This window comes from Chenopodium quinoa, unplaced genomic scaffold (assembly GCF_001683475.1).
Source record: "Chenopodium quinoa cultivar QQ74 unplaced genomic scaffold, ASM168347v1, whole genome shotgun sequence".
NCBI classification, from domain to species: Eukaryota; Viridiplantae; Streptophyta; class Magnoliopsida; order Caryophyllales; family Amaranthaceae; genus Chenopodium; species Chenopodium quinoa.
In genome coordinates, this window is record NW_018743199.1 from 4,543,693 (window position 1) to 4,562,755 (window position 19,063).

The 19,063-nt window shown below is 39.1% G+C and overlaps 1 protein-coding gene across 1 annotated transcript; it reads right to left on the bottom strand.

The window, feature by feature from the left end:
• Positions 1-6,357: 6,357 nt before the first annotated feature.
• LOC110733631 (putative protein TPRXL) lies at positions 6,358-7,959 on the bottom strand. Its single transcript, XM_021913701.1, has one exon. The coding sequence runs from the start codon at positions 7,341-7,343 to the stop codon at positions 6,672-6,674; it is 672 nt and encodes a 223-aa protein (XP_021769393.1). The 5' UTR covers positions 7,344-7,959; the 3' UTR covers positions 6,358-6,671.
• Positions 7,960-19,063: the final 11,104 nt, after the last annotated feature.

The window sequence follows — 19,063 nt, forward strand, 5'->3', positions numbered from 1 at the left end:
TTGCACGGTAGGTGTAAACGGTAAAGTATTCGTGGTGCACCCCGTTAAAATAAAAATACTCCATATTTTCTCCCTTTTTTTAAGTTACAACTTTGTTATTTTTCTGTCTCTTGAGCAATAGAGGGACTTATGTGGGTAGAAAAGAGATTAAGAGTAAAAAATGTCAAAAATAGAAAGTGTTGCAACTAATCAATAATATCCAAAATATAAAAGTGTTGGAATTAAAAAGTTAATCATATGTTCTTTTGGATTAGATAGTGAGGATAAATATAAAAAAATAATACAAGTACTGGTTACTCATAAGTCTGAAGATAACTAAGGGCATGTTCTGATTTACTGAAGTAGGCTGAACTGATCTGATTGGAGCTTAACTGAATTAAACTAAACTAAACTGAAATGAATTGTTTATGAGAGAAGGAAATTAGGGGAACTTAACTGAAATTAAGTTGAAAAGAACAAGCCCTAAGGTAGTTAGAGATTCTTTTCGATTGACATCGTGGATCGATTCTTATGTTTTTCTAATTTAGGATCTATTGGACATCTGAAAGTCAAATTAATAGAACACACCTTTATAGAGAAGCTAATACTTTGTGTATATTTATTTAAACATGTGTAATTGATAGTTCACAATTCCTTTAACTGTTGTATAAGTTTGATCAGATTTATTTTTAAGTGAGTTGTTGATGGCTTTTAGTGATAAACTTGGCAACGCCAATAAGTCGCCATCTATCACATGTCAATTAAAAAGTCTATCATTAAATATGATGTTTGCCTGATGGGGTTACCATGAACTATGGAGACACCACGACTATGGTAAAGATAATCTAAAGCAAACACATCAAAATCATCAACTACATTACATGATTACATTAAGTCCAAGTCTTGCCAAATATTGATGCTTAATCATTCTATATTATTACTCCTTTCTTTAGTTAAAATAGCTTCTTATATACATTAACATTTGTGTCCAAAAAAGTATGTATATATGCATTAACATTTTCTCAATTGCACACTCATGAGTTATTATGAGTCCTATGACAAATAATATCTTAATTTTGTATTAACAGATGATAACCGCATATATGATCAGAGGCGGATCCACGTTGACGCCTGGGGGGCACGTGCTACCCCTACAAAAAAAAAAAAAAAAAAAAAAAACTGTTTTTTTTTTCTGAAAAAAACTACCTTGATATTTATATAAAGATTATAATCCGTATATATATTAACTAACTTCAACGAGACCCCCTTAGTTGTTGTTGTTGCTGGTTTTTTTTTTTTTTTTTTTTAAACCCAAATGAATTTCTACTTCCGTCAACACAATGATAAGCTATTACCTATTACTAAACATGGGCAAGGGCCGGCACGGCGGCCCACCTGTGGGCCGAAGGCCGTGCCGTGAACACTTTTTTTAAAATCGACACGGGCACGACACGTAGCACGGCGGGCGGCACGGTGGCCGGCACGTGGGCTGGCACGCTGGGACGACCCGCCGGCACGGCACGAGGCACGGTCGGGCACGGCACGGCACGACACGAGCCCGCCATATAATAAAATAATTTAATTATTTTGTATTATTAAATTATCGTACCGGCTACCGTCATATAATAAAATAAGTTATTCTTCAATTTTTTGTGTTTTCGGATTATCGCACTCGTATTTTTTTTTATTATATGCATTGTTATTTTTTGCTAAATTAATAAAATTGTTTTTATTTGTTTATATAAACTTAAACATAATTATTAATTAGATAAATAATTTATATAACCTAAATTAAAGTTGTTCAAAAAATGTAAACAAATTATATTAACATTAACATAAACATAAATTAATCACATATATTAAGTTGTACTAAAAATATATATATATATATCGTTTAATTCGTTTTTTTTTTCATTTAATAAAAAAAAATTTAAAAAGGGTGGCACGATTTGGCCCGCGGCCCGACACGGCACGGCCCGCAAGGCACGTAGGCTGGGGTGTGCCAATTTCAGGCACGACATAGCACGGCCCCCACCGCGGCACGGCCCGCGGCGGCACGACATGGCCCGTTGCCCATGTTTACCTATTACTATCTTTCCAAGATAAATTTCTTTTTCCATTTTCACACCTTTTATAAACAATCCTCATAATAATATGAAATACTCTCTCCGTTATATTCAATGACATTCTTCTTATTTTCATTACATGATATTTATTGCAATTATTTGGCCACTATTTTATCTTGTTTATATATTAGTATGAAAATTTACACTAAAATGAATATAAAAAAAACCATACTCTATGATGTCTCCATCTGTGTTTAAGTAAATGAAATGTTTTGACTTTTTACACAAGTAATCTAATTCACTTTGACTAATGTTTGTGATTTATACATCAGAATAAATATAGAACGTGAGTACTTGTTAGTATTGTCTCAACGAAAAATTTATTAATATTCAATTGTTATAATTTTATTTTTAAAGATATTTTCAGTCAAAATTTTACATTAGCATACGTGCATAGGAAAAATTTATGCCAAAGTTTTCCATATAAATTCATAAGCAACTTTGACTTAAAAAATAAAAAAAAATAAATAGGTGGAAAATTTGTCATAGTATAATTGATATCTAGAATATAAATTATTTGTAAAAAAAATAACATGCTTTAAAAAAAATAATAACCTTGTCAATATAAATGTTTGAATTTAATTGTTAATTATTGTATGACTACACAACGCATTATATTCAAAATTTAACGTACTTTGTTGGCGGATTATATTACGTTACAACGCCATTATATTGTTAATTTAATTGTCTAGTGCTACCCTTAGTTAGAATTCCTGGATCCGCCACTGTATATGATCCGCAAGCTAAGGACCTTAGAAGCCCAAATCACAAATTGAAGGAGCTCAATTGCCTTACATTTCTTACCTTATTTATGAAGGAATTCAAAGTAGGGTTTTCACCATGAACAAACAAACATTGACTTCTCAACCACCATAACTCCACCTCATCACTTAGAGTACGGCAACATAAAATACCCTACTCCCGAAGTATCACGTAGTCACGTAGCTTTAACTCCTTTAAGGCAAGTGGTTAACACTTTCTTTTTTTCGAGTTAGCACACAACACGCTAATGAGTAATGACCCTCGCTCCTACTCCATACATGATGCTTAGGACTTCATAACTTTCATGTCAATCCAACAATCAAAGAGGGGAAAGGGATTTCAGGATTGCAATTTGTACGTTGAACAACAATTATGATTTTTGATGAGTCAAATCAATAAAATACTTATTTATTGTATATAAAATAGTAAAGAGTCGCTTATAGTACTTCTGATTTCACATTAAAATATTGTAATTAATTCTTTCTCATACCAAATTTGTCATTGAATATAATCACCTTTTTAGTTGAACATTTCTTGCATTTGACGAGAAATTAGCACCCTTTGCCTTTTTCTTCTCTTTTTGATAAATAGCACCCTTTGCCTTTGTAGAGCTTGAATGGCCAATTAATTAGCCACCACTCTAAAGTTAAGCCACATGTACATAAGTTAATAATTAACTACTTCAAGTATATATCAATGATGAATTTCAAATAATATATTAAAACCATTACAAGTCATTCTTTTTTTCTTTCTTCTTCAAAATTAAACGTTAGAATTTTAAAATTCAAATGATGAAAATAAAGCTAGAAGTTTATAGTTAGTTAGAAATTTTGAACTCCAATACAAAGGTTGATACACCAACCTTATATTAGCTTTAGGATCTTCTTTTGACATGTACTTAAAAAAACTAAAGTATATTTAAAGCATGAGTTTCATAATACATTTCCTTAGATGAAAGAAAGTCAAATCCGTGGGGGGAGCGCATATATTGACTTTACTGACTTTAGCAAAATATTAGTGTAGTCATGATATTTGGAATGACTCCTCCATTGATGGATCATTGCTTTGATTTTAAGCTCTTGGTAAAAAAAAAATAAGAGACGAAATTTTGTATATACTACGGGTCTATTCTCATTGACTGAACTCGCGCGGCTGAACTGAACTGAACTAAACTGAATATTTTATAAGAGAAGAAAATTAGGAACTGAACTGAACTGAATTTCAACGTATGAGAACAGGTCCGTACGTATAACACAAATATAATGTAGGATTTATATAATTATTATATTATAAGTAGCTAATATGTTAATAACATGGAGCTAGAATACAGTTGTACTTTGTAGTTCTCTAGCTTGATGGTGATGGTAATTGACTTGAGGCATTTGACTATGAGGATGCATGTGTATGTTGGTGACCTTGGTGTAGGTGGTGTGGTGTATTAAAGAAATAAAAGAAGATGGCTCTTAGGGGGGCGGTTGTGTTAGCGTTAGCGTTAGGATGATTGCCTGATTTTATTTGATATTCGAAAAACGTTGAAATAAAGATGAAATACCATGCAAGTAAACATATAAACAATAATAATGACATAGTAGCGAAGTTAACATCAACATCTATAAATTTAATTTGTTTATAATCAAGTACATTTGAGCTTGTAATCAAGCATATGTTAAAAGACTTGTCTTTAAATATGAACGTTATTATAGTAGTGCTAGGCCCGCTAATCTAACCCGCAGTTTTATGAGTTCATAATCTTCTTAAAACTCTTGTTGAACCAAACACAGCTTCCTAAATCTTAAGCAAATTGGAAGTTAGATATAGGAGCTGAGGAATATATGAACAATTCCATTCATTGCTTGCTGCATTGTTTTCTCAACTACTGTAAATACTAAATAGCTTTATAGTTTTCTGCTTTAAAGTGTGAACAAATTTTTGTGTATTTGTAATCCAACCAAATGATCACATCATAGTCTCATATTGTCATTATAGTTGCATCCACTGATCAATCAAAATAAAATTCCATGTTACATTGTTAATATTATCAGATGTCATACGAATATATATATTTAAGGTATGTACAACTAGTTATCAGAGAACCAGTTAAAATAATCAAATCAAGGTAAAAATTATTTAAGGTATGGTATGTACAACTAGTTTGATTTTGGTAAATACAATTTAAGTTAAGCAAAATTAAATTAAGTTCAAAAAATATCTGATGAAGAGAATTATTTTAGTAAATTGGGTCAATTTTAGGTCATGTAAAGATTGTGAGCTTGTGAATGTGATAATCTACCCGATTCACTTCAATTAATATACACATACTCGAATGATTAAACAACATAATTGTTTGTCCTATTAAATATTATTATTATGTTTATTGGATTGTCATATAAAAACTAAGATTTACTCCATAATTAGCAATACATCAACAATTCAATATAGTGCTAAAGCGTTTATTTGTAGGACTTTTTCTATATATTTTTTGATGCAAAGTAAGTCCTTTTCTATATGGCTTTCGTATTAGTTATTAATTTATCGTTGATATCAAATTAAACAAGTGAGCCAAATGAAGCAAGTCCACAAGTTGAAGAGTACCCAATCTCCCAGACTCCCACCACTAGTCCATTCAAATAACAAGAATCAAATCCCTCATTAAAAGGTCATGATATTTGTGTAATGTTTCCTTCGTTTACTCTTCCTTAACGCGTAATCTTCGTTTATTTTTTTGGTAAAGTTAGCATATTCTCCGTATTCTTCCATCTTCCTCTTCCACGCAAAGGTATTCTCCGCACTTGTGTTCAATTTGTCCATCCTCTTTTTCTTTTTACCCCATCTCTTCTAGAACCATTCTTAGTAAACCACTTCACCATCATTTTTAAAAGTGTTTTTCCATTATTATATACCAGTTCAAAAAACGTCTTTTAACCATTTTAATTATTTTTACAAATAATTTATGCCATTTTTCATTAGTCATCAAACCTTGACCTTTACACTTAAAATTTACTAGTCCGTAGTCCAAAAGTCAAAGGAAAAAGCCGGATTTAAGTTAAAGTAGGAACAACATTTAGACATGAAGATTGATACAGTGACACTTGAGCAGTTGAGGGCTACAAGATCCAATTTTCATCTGAAGTTCTGCCACATGTAACCAAAAGAGGTAAATTATGAAATTAATGTAAGCAGTAAAAATGGGGTCAAATAATACAGTTAAAAAGAAATAAATAATAATAATAATTAAAAAAAAAAAAAGAGTACCTGATAATGGAGGCAACGTATAAAAATGACGGCGAGACCAAATCAACGGCGAATAAACTGAACGGAATATACGTCGACAAACGGAATTTGCCTCCAATTTTTAATGGCGAACGTAACGGATACGTCCAACCTCAACGACTGCACACAAAACACACGCACACTCAATACGCGCCGATCAACAAAAACACAAACGAAAAGATCGATTCAAATTCAATCAAAAAAAAAAAAAACCTCAAAATTGATCAGAACATAGAAATTCTACTTGTATTAAATCTAATTAATGCTTAAAATCGATTAATTAGATTTAAATTATCTATAGATTTTTTTTTTTTTTTTTTTTTTTTTTTTGTAGGTCCACTGATTATGTACAAGCTACAATGTCCAAATTGTTCATCCAATAATCAAACATTCAAACCAAAATCTCCAGATTTAGTCCAGAATCCATCATCTTCCTCCATGATCACCACCAGATCTTTGCAAATTGGAGCAGAAACTCGGCAAAAATGGCGGAAAAATTCAATTTCAAATTTCAACCAACCTTTTGAAACCAAATCAACGAACATCGTAATCACCATTACCAGATTTCGACATGAAACGAAGACGACTAGGACGACGCTGGAAATCGAATCTCCTTTTTTGTTGATGAGATGACGGACGAATCAGAGCCGTTAAAGCACGTTTCACCCAATCACCTTCAACGGTACCGATTCTCACAAGCGAGTTCGTCATCGCAGATCGCCGAAGATTCAGTCTACTTGGCGAGCAAGAAACCGAGTGAGAATCGCCGTTTCGAGCAGCGTTTCGATGCATAGAACATCGAAACGAACCAGGATGATTCGTCGGCGAACACATACACGTCCTCTTTATACTGGCAGGTTTCGAAACGACTTGATCGCGCACCGAAACGCGCGAGTTCGGAGAGTGAGAGCGGTGGCTGAGGGAGATACGAAACGGCGCAGTACTCGTCGAAGAGAGATTAACTCTCGTCGGAGACGACGACCGATGGAACAACGACGATGAAAGAGGTGAGGAAGACGACGATGACGCAAAATTCGACGGTAGAGATGAAAAGGAAAACGGATCGGACGGTTGAGATGACGACGGCAAAGATGATTTTGAGGAAGAGTGAGAAAATCTACGAGGAGGTGAAAGTGAACGTTGAAAGGAAGGAAAAGTTACAGGGAGAACTGGAGCATTAGAGCGTGATTTTGAAGAAGCCGCCATTGATGAAAAGCTTGAAGAAGAAGAAGAGTCGAGAGAAAAATGGAGGGAAGGGTATTTTGGGAATTTTAGGGCCCCGAGGTGGGGAGATGGTTTGGCAAACTGCGTAATAAGAGATGAAAGGGTTGGTTATATAGAAAATTGGGGTAAGGGTATGATTAGGAAATTAGAGGGTTTAATAGGGGTAGATTAATAATTAAGAGGTGGACAAAGAAGGAAGTGCGGGTGAGGCAGTGGGGATCTAACGGCTAGGATTGAAGTGGGTGTAAATGTGAAGAGTACGGGATTTATGGCGTTTTTTCAACGGGTTCTTGTGGCCTGCTATATTGGTCGACACGTCTCTTATTTTTTTATTTTTAGGGATCTTGTTTACAAAATACACTATTCTATGCTACGTATTTCAGTGTATTGTACTCGTACTCTGTATTTCTGTATTTGTATAGTTGTATTCTTGTGTTGCTACTCTGTTGAGAATTTACGATATGATTGACCGAATGACCGATCGCTGGTATTGTTTAATGCTATTTATGATATTTGAAGTTTATAATCGATTTATATACTCTATCAGGCAGTGTATTGTACTCGTACTCTGTATTTCTGTATTTGTATAGTTGTATTCTTGTGTTGCTACTCTGTTGAGAATTTACGATATGATTGACCGAATGACCGATCGCTGGCATTGTTTAATGCTATTTATGATATTTGAAGTTTATAATCGATTTATATACTCTATCACGACTATCATGCTTCTTTGCATGAGAGTTTAAAGTGTGGATATGGCATGTGCCCTTTTTATACTTGGAAATATTCTATGTGAACGTAGAAATGTATGAAATTTGAACCCCTTTGTGTCATACTGACTCTTAATACCATATTAAATGACTAACTCAACCAAAACTTTATATGATTGTTGAAACGCGTGATAGATTTATAAATTTTATTAGATTGCATGGTATGTATATTGCAATAGGGGAAGTACTTCATAATAAAGAGTGCAAAGTTCTCTTTTCAACAATTCTACCTTTATAGATCGATTTTGGAAATCTTGTTTTACTTTACTTTCATTTTGAGTAACTTTACGTGTTTACCTAAATTGATAGAGTTAACACATAGTATAAATCATTGATGTGGAATTTTTTTGAAGAAGGTGCGTAATGAATATGATGAGGATTCATTTTTGATAGTTTTGGAACATATTTTGCTAATTTAGATCGTTAGATTAAAGTTACCCGTCTTAACAACACAACTGCAAATCTATATGTCAAAATTTGCGATATGGACCCGTCAACAATTCCATCGGCCGGATAACTTCATATTGATTGGTAGAGTTTGTAGATGGAGTTCTTAATTTTTTGGATCAAACTTAACTAGTTTAAACTAGAAATTTCTTAAATTTTTGGTTGGGATGCTAAGGAACCTTTGATTAAGAAGCAAGAAGTAGCTAGTTGTTCTTCACGAAATTGTGAAACTTTAAATAGGAATAAAAAAAACGTCGGTTATACATGACTATCACACATCAGTTAATGACAAAGTGTAGATCGAAGACTCGAAGAGTGGATTGACAGATGAGTTTCACCATTTCATACCAATAACGTGATGATTGATGTGAACATGTCTATTGGCTTATATTATGTCTATGAATGTGACTTGAGCCAATGCACTTTAAGGGGAGGTTGAACATATGCTACGCACAAGACTTTCCTTCAATTTGAGTTGCCCAACGTTTCAAGTCACCTTGTTACATTTGAAATTGTAAGGGATTTGTATTTTTCACATTTAGTTTAATTAGTGATTCAATTCCTATTGGTAAAGTCGGGTAATCAAGTTATCATATGCTTTATGTATAATTTAGTCATGCAAAATTATATATATTATGCATAAAATTAAAGTCAATTTAAATTATGTGAAGTAGTTTTTACTATTATGCGATTTGGAATGACGAATTGACGACACACATAATTATTTAGAGTAATTAAAGGGTGTAAAATTAATTTTTATGTTCAAAATATTTTTAATAAGTTTTGGCAAAAATTAAATGACATATTTCAATTTGTACTCAGCACCCCAACTTTCACATACAAAAATAGTAAGAACCTATGTATATACTTTGTACACATCTTCTTAAACCATTACATATCAAGTTTAACTAACTCAAATACGAAAAGTATATTCCATTATTCCGTAATGAATCAGTAAAAATCAATTTTAATTTGTAATAAGACTATACGAGTATTTTTTTTTTTTAAGGGAAGATTACACAAGTATAAATAAAGGTCAATACGTTATGAAAAGCCATTGAAGAATTAATAATTACGGAGTAACTAATTAAGGGCTATAATGTAAAACCCGGTGATTTGTTGAGTAGTAAACCGAGAACAATTGATTAATGTCAAAGTAAGGACATGCACAAATACAGCTGTGGAAATGTTAACTTGAGGTGTTCAAACAATCAAACTCATGCTCCATGTTGACACGACCAATATAATTGACTTTTCTTATAAGATCTAACTAGTATTAAATCAATTTAAAATTTGGACAGCTTAAATATCTAGGTGGTTAGGACTATAAATTTTGAACTTGTCAGAAATCTGAGGAAGAAATTTATGTTGAACTTGTCTAAACCGCGATCAATGGCTCATGTCGTTTTATTGAAGTGATTTTTTTTTTTTTTCTCTCTCTCTTTTCCATTTGGTGATATATTAAGGGTCTGTTCTGATTTATTGAACTGAATTGTTTATTAGAAAAGGAAATTAGGAACTGAATTGAATTGAAATTAAGCTTAAAGAGAACAGGTCCTTAAGATAGAGAAATATACTGATGACAGTATTGTAGATGAAATTTCCGATTTTTCTTTTTTTGATATTTTTTTATTTATAATTATATAGTTATCTTGTTATGGTGAGCAAACACTTCCATCAAATTTAATACATTGACCTACAAGTTTAATTTGCATAAACTTCTTTGTTGAAGTATGAAGTGAAAAAAAGTTTATTCAATTAAATAATGATCTCCACCAATAAAATTCTAGATTGCCGAAAGAAAGGAAAAATAAAAACAAAGAAAAGTCATCCTCCTTAATGGAATCCTTGAAATGTAAAATTCAATGGTCAATGCCAGATTTGCCTCAATTCCTTTACACACTTATTGATCTATGCAATATTCTTTTAACCTAGGAACAATTATACTCCAGATAAGTAAAGCCGTAAAGGACTACATAGCTATGACCTTCATGAGATAATTTGTTTTGTTCAATTGCTAACAGTTTATGTAGCATACTAGCATGTAGTAGTAAAATATTTCAATCTCCCGATTAATAATTATAATTCATATATTGGGTCATTATATAACTTTTGTCTCAACTTCCTTTTAAATTTCACACAACATGAGTGAAAATACCATGCATGACTTATTTTGTTTGCATTAAAAGACACATATTATATACGGAGTATGTATAGTTCAACGGTTAAATTTATAATATTAACTGTATGTCTAAGCAAATTGTTCCTGTGATTTTCCTCCCTCTGCCACATTCTTCAGCTGTGAGCTTGTGCTGATTTCATTCCTCTCTGAAACTTGGCTTATCAATGCAACATTTTTTTGCTGCTTTCCTGTTAGGTTCTTGCGGTCAATGGTAACCCTGTGAAGAACTTAAAAAGCTTGGTAAATATGGTGGAGTCCTGCAATGATGAATATCTGAAGTTTGATCTAATTTTCAACGTGGTCTGTTTTCTCTCTTTTATAAGCTCTCTCTAGCATTACATATGTGATTATAAATATAAGCATGGACACATTTGGGAATTGGGAGGCATCACAACTGAACGCAGTTTGCAATTGATTGTTTTGTTTCTTATGGCAGATAGTTATTATTCGGACTGAGGCTGCTAAAGCTGCTACTGCAGATATTCTGGCGACACACGGCATTCCTTCTGCAATGTCTGATGATCTTAAAACATGCGTTGAAGTCTGAAACTCGCGTACCATACATAGTTGTTTTGCAGTTGTATACTTTGTTACCTGTCTGCAAGGATTCGGTTTACATGCCTACATCACGGGTCATCACAAATTCACAATTGTGTGCTTTATTTTTTGATCAGTAATGTATGCTTCATTGTAACTATTGTTTTATGTGCAGCCAATTTAAATACAATGTAGTAGTCAAGTTTGTACTTTATTATATGTATTGTATGAAAGCTGATTGATTCACCTTTTTTGAGAGTGAAAATGCTTAGATTTGTCATCCTTTATTTCGTTTTTCTTTATCTGCACCATTTTTTTTTGCTAACTCATATTTTCAGAGAAATAATTATCTTTCGTTCATTCGGTTTCCTTTGGATCCCTACGTCAGGGACATTTTAATAAAGTACAGGATCTCCCTGTGCCAATTAACACCCGTTAGCATTCGGCGGGTGATGACTTATCTCTGGGTGTGTCGGTTTTTTGCTGTTGAACCGAATTTGCACTGCTTTCGAAAGATGCATCAGCTAGTGCAGAACCTCCAGAGCGTGTACGGCCAACACGGGTCTTCAGGCTGGTGACGAATAGAGAGTCGCCCCCAATATCTGACTATGTGGTCGAACGACTCCTCAGATAAGGATTGGAGGGGTCAATGGGTCTGGGTGAGAGTTCCCGCCGATCCGGAGCATCCATATTTTTTCGGGGTTCCTCGATACCTCTCCAGGCCTGATCCGAACATGCAAGACTTGGGTCCTGAGGACCCTGATGCCACTAGCCACCCGAGTTATGAGCAAATGAGCTTCTTCGGGAAGCAGAATAACCCCGGGGGAGTTGGCCGAATGAGAACTCTCCCGGCCAGATGGCTTCCGGATAACCATTACATCTTCCAAGAGAAGATGTTGGCAGTTGTCGGCCTCAGCCGAAAGTACAGGGGTGGTAAGTATGTTCGGCTGGGGCCGAGGACTTTAACTTAGTCAATTTTGATTTGTCTTTGATGCTTATTCCCTTAGTTTAACCTTCGTCTGTTCTTTTCAGAGCTGAGCGAAGCTACCTCGGGAATTGATTATAACCGGCTCGGGGTGAACGCTGAAAGGGTCATTCTAGACCGGGCTCCGGCAATCACAGCTCCGAAGAACCGTCCGCTGCATTTGCACGAAACGGGTCTTCAAATTGAAGCCGCTGCCGAATACACCAAGCAGAAGCCTTGGTGGGAGAAGCGAGATCCCCTTCGGCCTTTATTACCTGAGGAAGCACAGGCTGCTCAGACAGCAGCTGACGTGTCCCGAGTAATCAATTCCTTGGAAGGAGGTGTTGGGACGTCTGGTGCTGCTGAGGGGGATATCCCTGCACCTGGAGTTCAGCCGAGGGTTCTAGTAAGTTCCTGACTTTTTTTTTTTTTTTTTTTTTACTCATACTTTGCTGCCCCCCCTTTCTGTAGTCTGAGGAAGGGAGCGGAAGAAGAGAAGGAAAGGCGCCTGCTCATTCTGAAGATCCATCTTCGTCAGAATCTGAAGAAATGGACGAGCAGCCCTTAGCAAAGAGAAGGAGGAGGTTGGCCGTGCTGGGGCCTCGGCAGTTTCAGATGGGGATGAGGCCTACCGGGGGCATCCTCATACGGGAGCCTGATGAAGGTAGACGCTCGCCGAGGGCTCCCCCTCCGCCGGAAGCTCCGCGTCCTCAAACCCCCCCTCCACCTCCCGAAACTCAAGAGATGGAGGTGGACCAAAGAACTCCTGATCCGAAGGGGGGGTTCAGGGACACCCTGCTGAAGAATCTGAGAAGCCGATTGCTGAAGGCTTCTCAAATGATATTGATAGGGAGGTTGACACTTTTCTTCGTCAACCTGATCTGGGGGAGGAAGCAGAGAAGGTCGTTGCTGCTAACCCTGGTGGAGACCAACTGGGCTCCGCCGAAGGAGAAGGTCATGCTGAGCCTGAGAAGATTTAGGAGGTTCCCTCTTCTTCCTTCCCCTCATTCCAGACGCTGAACTCTGGAGATTTGGGTTTCTCGGCCCCCCGTATCACAGTCCCAGAACCTGTTTGGGAACGAATTTGGGGCCAGAACCGTGAAGGGGTTGCAGGCTACTTCGTCGACTTAACTAGCATGTCCGAGGTGGACCGGGCAAGGGTGTGGTCGCTGAAGGCCACGGCTGGGATGGGAGAATCCAGCCGAAGGGTCCCTGAACCTGCAAGAGACAACCAGCGTTTGCTGATGCAGGTACTTAACCTTTTAGTTGCTTTGCTTTCGTTCAGCTCTTCTTCTCCTTTCTGGCTCTTTCCTTTTTTATTACTTTATTTATTTCAACTGATGTGCCCCTGCAAACAGGTTGTGCACAATCAGACTCTTACTATAGAGTTGATTGACACCCTCCAAGACAAGCTGGAGCATGCCTGGGGGGAGGCAAAAATTGCCCGGGAGGAGGCAAAGCTTGCTAAGCTGAAGCAGCAGGCTGCTGAAGAGAAGCAGCAACAGAGTGAAGAGTATGAAAAGAGGGCTGCTGAAGCCATTCAAACCTTCTGCTCGGCTATGGAGAAGGAAGTTTTTCCCCCGCTGATGGAAGGGGAGAAATTCTTTCAGGAGCAAATGGGAGTGGACATCTCCAAATTTAAAGCTGCCATCGAGAGCCGAATTCAAGAAGGAGCTGCTGCACAAGCTGAAGTGCAGCAGAAGCTGGAAGCTCTTGAAGCCAGTAGGATGGTTGCTGAAGAGGCTCTACAGGCTAGGGATGTTCACCTTTCTGCTGCCCAAGCTGCTGCTGAGAGCCAGGACCAGAAGCTGAAGGAGTTGGAAGATCAGCTGAGAGTCAAGGGAGATGAGCTGATCCAGGCCAAAACCGAAGCTTCCGACGTCCAGCTGGAGCTTGATGAGCAGAAGACTTCTTCCTCCAAACTCTCAGAAGAGTTAGAAAAATCTAAAAAGGATTTGGAGGAGATTCAAAAGAAGTTGGCTGATGCTGAAGCCCTACTCCAAGTCCGCCTTTACACCCAAGAAGAATATGAGATGGGCTACATTAATGGGTTTAAGGTGGCTCGGAGGTTGGCTCTCCATGCTGAGCCTTCGCTGGATTGATCCAAGTGTGCGCTTTGGGCTCAGGACCCCGAAGATCCGCACATGCTGTATGCCACTCCTGCCGAGCATGAGATCCTTCAGGCTGAACAAGCCGAGGAGGAAGCTGAGCGGCAGGAGTTGGAGGCTGAACTCCCAGAAATCTGAAGATTCAAGTCTTTGGATTACTGAGCTGGGTTTTGTTTCTCTATCTTTTTAAAAATGGATATCCGAAACACAGGGCAAACTGAAGGCAATGCTTCGGATAATGGCTTTCTGGGATACAAGGCTCAGTTAAGGCAATATCCCAGACTGAAGAACAAGTCTTTGGAGAACAAGTCTTACTGAAGTTTGACTTCAGCTGAAAGACCGGAGTTCTTTAAAAAGACAAGTTTGTCAGCAATCTGAAACCCAGTTACCCGGAGGCGAAGGTTTCAGACGAGGCTGAATAAAAAATTTCCAACAGTTGCTGTTATCCTTGATTTTCTGTCTATCTTTAAAAAATGGATATCCGAAACACAGGGTCAACTGAAGGCAATGTTTCGGATAATGGCTTTCTGGGATACAAGGCTCAGTTAAGGCAATATCCCAGACTTGTCCATGGACTCATGTCTTTGGAGAATAAGTCTTACTGAAGTTTGACTTCAGCTGAAAGACCAGTATTCTTTAAAAAGACGAGTTTGTCAGCAATCTGAAACCCAGTTACCCGGAGGCGAAGGTTTCAGACGAGGCTGAATAAAAACCCTTAAAGAGTAGATAGAACAAAGAAAACTTTGAAAGAATAAAAAGTTGCAAATAATTATATAAATGGTGGCTCCAAGGCCTTTCATTAATTCAAAATGTACTTACAAAGATTGCTCTGCCCCGAAGGGTTTACACATGATATTTCTTCAGTACATCAGCGTTCCAGTGATTTTTCAACTCAGTTCCATCCGACTGCCGAAGTCGGTATGTCCCGCTGAAGCTCATCACAGATTTCATAGGGCCCTTCCCATGCAGCTGAGAATTTCCCATGGATTCGGCCTTTCTGAACTGCAGCAGCATTCCGAAGGACAAGGTCTCCAATTTTGAGAGGCCTTGCATGGACCCTTCGGTTGTAAAATTTGCTGATTCTCTGCTTATAAGCAGTCATTCTGTCTCGGGCTGAGTCTCTTACTTCGTCGAGGAAATCAAGAGATTCCTTCATCAGTTGCTCATTCTCAGCCGAGAAGTGGTGCACTCGTAAACTCTCAGAGCTGATTTCCACTGGAAGAACGGCTTCGGCACCATACACCAGTTCAAAAGGTGAATAACCCGTTGCCTCTTTTTCAGTTGTCCGAAGGGACCAAAGGGTTCCTGGGATCTCCTCCAGCCACTTGGACTTTTGATCTTCCACCCTCTTTTTGAGGGCATTTAGGATCTGTTTATTTGCAGCTTCGGCTTGTCCGTTACTTTGCGGGTGGCATACCGCTGAATATGCCAGTTTGATGCCGAACTGATCTGTATACCGCTTCAGCGGTAAGTTATCGAATTGCCTCCCATGATCGAAGACAAATACTCTCGGGATGCCGAAACGAGTGATGATATTCTGCCAGATAAATTTTCTGACAGTTTGCTCTGTAATGTTCGAGGCTGCTTCGGCCTCGATCCACTTACTGAAATAGTCAACACCGACTTTCAGCCATTTTTTCTGGTACACAGCATCTGGAAATGGTCCTAGTATATCCAGTCCCCTTTGGGAAAACGGGAGTGGATTAAGGATCAGCTGAAGATCCCTAGCTGGCTGATGGATAACTGGTGCGAATTTTTGACATTTTTCGCATTTCCGAACCAGCTCCTTAGCATCTGAGATCATGGTGGGCCAATAATATCCGGCCCTCAATGCCTTGTGGGCTAAGGTCCTTCCCCCAATGTGGTTCCCGCAGATGCCGAGGTGAATCTCCCGTAGGATATAATCTGCATCTGTTGGTCCCACGCATTTCAGCAGTGGGGCTGAGAAGGACTTTTTCAGAAGCTCCCCCTTGAAGACAATGAACCTCGAACTGGTTCTCTTCAGCTTGGAGGCCAAAATTCTATCTTCGGGAATTTCTCCCCGAAGCTTGAAAGCTAGGATGGGGTCCATCCAGCTAGGCTCTGGGTCAGCGCAGCACACTTCAGGTGCTTTGTCGACACTTCTTTCTCGACGCACTTCCACATATACAGATCTGTTCAGCTCAGTGAGAGTTGAACTGCAAGTTTGGAGAGTGCATCGACTTGGGTATTCTGACCCCTTGGGATCAGCTGAACCTCAAAAGTTCTCAGCTTTGCAATGACTGATTTGATCTTGGCAAGATAGGCTATCATGGAGGGCTCTTTGGCCTCGTAGCTGCCACTAATCTGATATGCAACTAGCTCAGAGTCTGTTTTCAGGCAGACATGCTCGGCTTCCAGGGAGATGCACAATTCTAGGCCAGCGATTGCTGCCTCATATTCAGCTTCATTGTTCGAAGCCTTAAAAGAAAATTTTAGGGCATACTCAAAGGATTTTCCATCGGGAGAGGTTATCACTACCTCTGCCCCCGAACCATTTACGGTGGAGGATCCATCCGTAAACACGGTCCAGACTTTCCTTTCATTGGCTAGCGTCTCTTGGTACGAGCATTCGGCCAAGAAATCCGCTAGAGCTTGAGCCTTGATGGTAGCTGATGCTGAATTCGGTGAGCTCAAAAGCCCACTTAGCCAGCCTACCAGATTTTTCAACTTTGCCGAGAACTTTTTCCAGCGGCTGATCAGTTAAGACCACTATCTGATGGCAATCAAAATAGGGCCTCAGCTTCCGAGCAGCTACCACAACCGCAAAAGCGACTTTCTCGAGTAGAGGGTAGCGAGTCTTGGCATCCGTCAGAGTGTGACTGACGAAATAGATCGGTTGCTGAATTTTGCTTTCTTCCTTCAGCAGCACTGCACTGATGGTGGCTGGGCTAACAGCCACATACAGATACAAAGTTTCTCCCTCTGCTGGGCTGGCCAGTGTTGGGAGTTGAGCCAGATGCTCCCGAAGCTGCTTGAAGGCTTCTTTTTGCTCTTCCTCCCAAACGAGCTCTTTTGTTTTCGGGAGTTTCAGGGCTTTGAAGAAAGGTAACCCCTTATCCGAAGCTCTGGAAATGAACCTCGAGAGGGCTGCCATTCTTCCGGTGAGCCGCTGAACATCCCGCTTTGTTTTCGGCTCAGGAAGGTCGAGCGCTGCTTTAACTTTGGAGGGATTGACATCAATCCCCCTCTTGCTGACCATGAACCCAAGGAATTTCCCTGACTTCACGCCGAAGACACACTTCTTCGGATTCAGCTTCATTTGATGCTTTCTTAAGGTGGCGAAGGTTTCGGCCAGGTCTTTAACATGGTCCTCAGATTTTTTGCTTTTGACGATCGAATCGTCAACATAGACTTCCATGTTTCGCCCCTTTTGATCGGCAAAAACTTGATCCACCAGCCTTTGATAGGTTGCCCCCACATTTTTCAATCCGAAGGGCATCATTTTATAATTGTACACCCCGGCGTTCGTGACGAATGCCGTCTTTGCTCGATCGTCGGGGTGCATGAAGATCTGATGATACCCCGAGAATGCGTCCATGAAACTAAGCAAGGCATGGCCACTTGTCGAGTCGACTAGCTGATCGATCCTCGGCAAGGGATAGAAATCCTTCGGACATGCCTTATTTAGGTCCGTGAAGTCAACGCACATCCTCCAGGTACCATTGGCCTTCTGAACCATCACCACATTTGCCAGCCATTCTGGATATTGACAAGGCTCGATGAAGCCTGCCTCCAGCAACTTTTTGACCTCGGCTGCGATGTCTCGGTTCTTATTAGCGGAGTAATTCCGCTTCTTTTGCTTAATTGGTCGACACGTTGGGTCAACATTAAGCTTATGGGAGATGAGGTCTGGACTTATCCCGGGCATATCAGCTGCCGAGAAAGCAAACACATCTCTGTCGTCCCGAAGGAGCTGAATAAGTTCACAACGGGTGTTCGGATCAAGGTCCATCCCGATTGTTACACATTTCTCAGCGTCTCCTTCGGTCAACTCGACCGTTTCAGTCTGTTGGTCCATGTCCATTGCTGATGGACTGGACTCTTCACAATCTGGCCTGCTGTCTATGTTAGCAGGCGTCCCAGACTTTTTGTTCTTCGGCTGGCTCTCTGAGTCTTTCGGCTCAGATGAAGAGCTAGCCTTTTCCCTTTCTGGCCCTTTTTCTCTGGCCACAGAACCTTGGGCCGAAGAACTTAGGCCTTTCGGCTTTTTTGTGTTGGGCTCTTTTTCTCTTTCTTTCTCCTCCTCATCCTTGTCATCGTCATCTGGGCGACTAGTGGATGGCTGGAGGTAGTTGCACCTTCGGGCGTCCTTTTAGCTGCCCTGGATCCTTTCGGGGAAGCCGGCGTCTGAGACGTAAATCATCAGCTGATGATAAGTTGAGACGACCCCTTGGATCTCGTGAATTATGGGTCTCCTCAAAATCACGTTATACACTAAAGGAGCGTCAATGACCAAAAATTCAGTCATGACATTCCTGGCTGCCTCATCGCAGCCGATGGTGACAGGAAGTGTCACCTTCCCATCTGGATAAGTTAAAGCCCCATTGAATCCGGATACCGGGTAGGGTACCGGCGTAAGGTGCTTGGGCTTCAGCTTGATTTGATTGTAGGCCTTTCGGAACAGAATGTTTGCTCCGCTGCCACCGTCAACAAGGACCTTGCTGACGTCGTGG

Excerpts from the sequence above, each read along its gene's own strand:
- LOC110733631 (XM_021913701.1), bottom strand. The coding sequence starts at position 7,343 with ATGGCGGCTTCTTCAAAATCACGCTCTAATGCTCCAGTTCTCCCTGTA.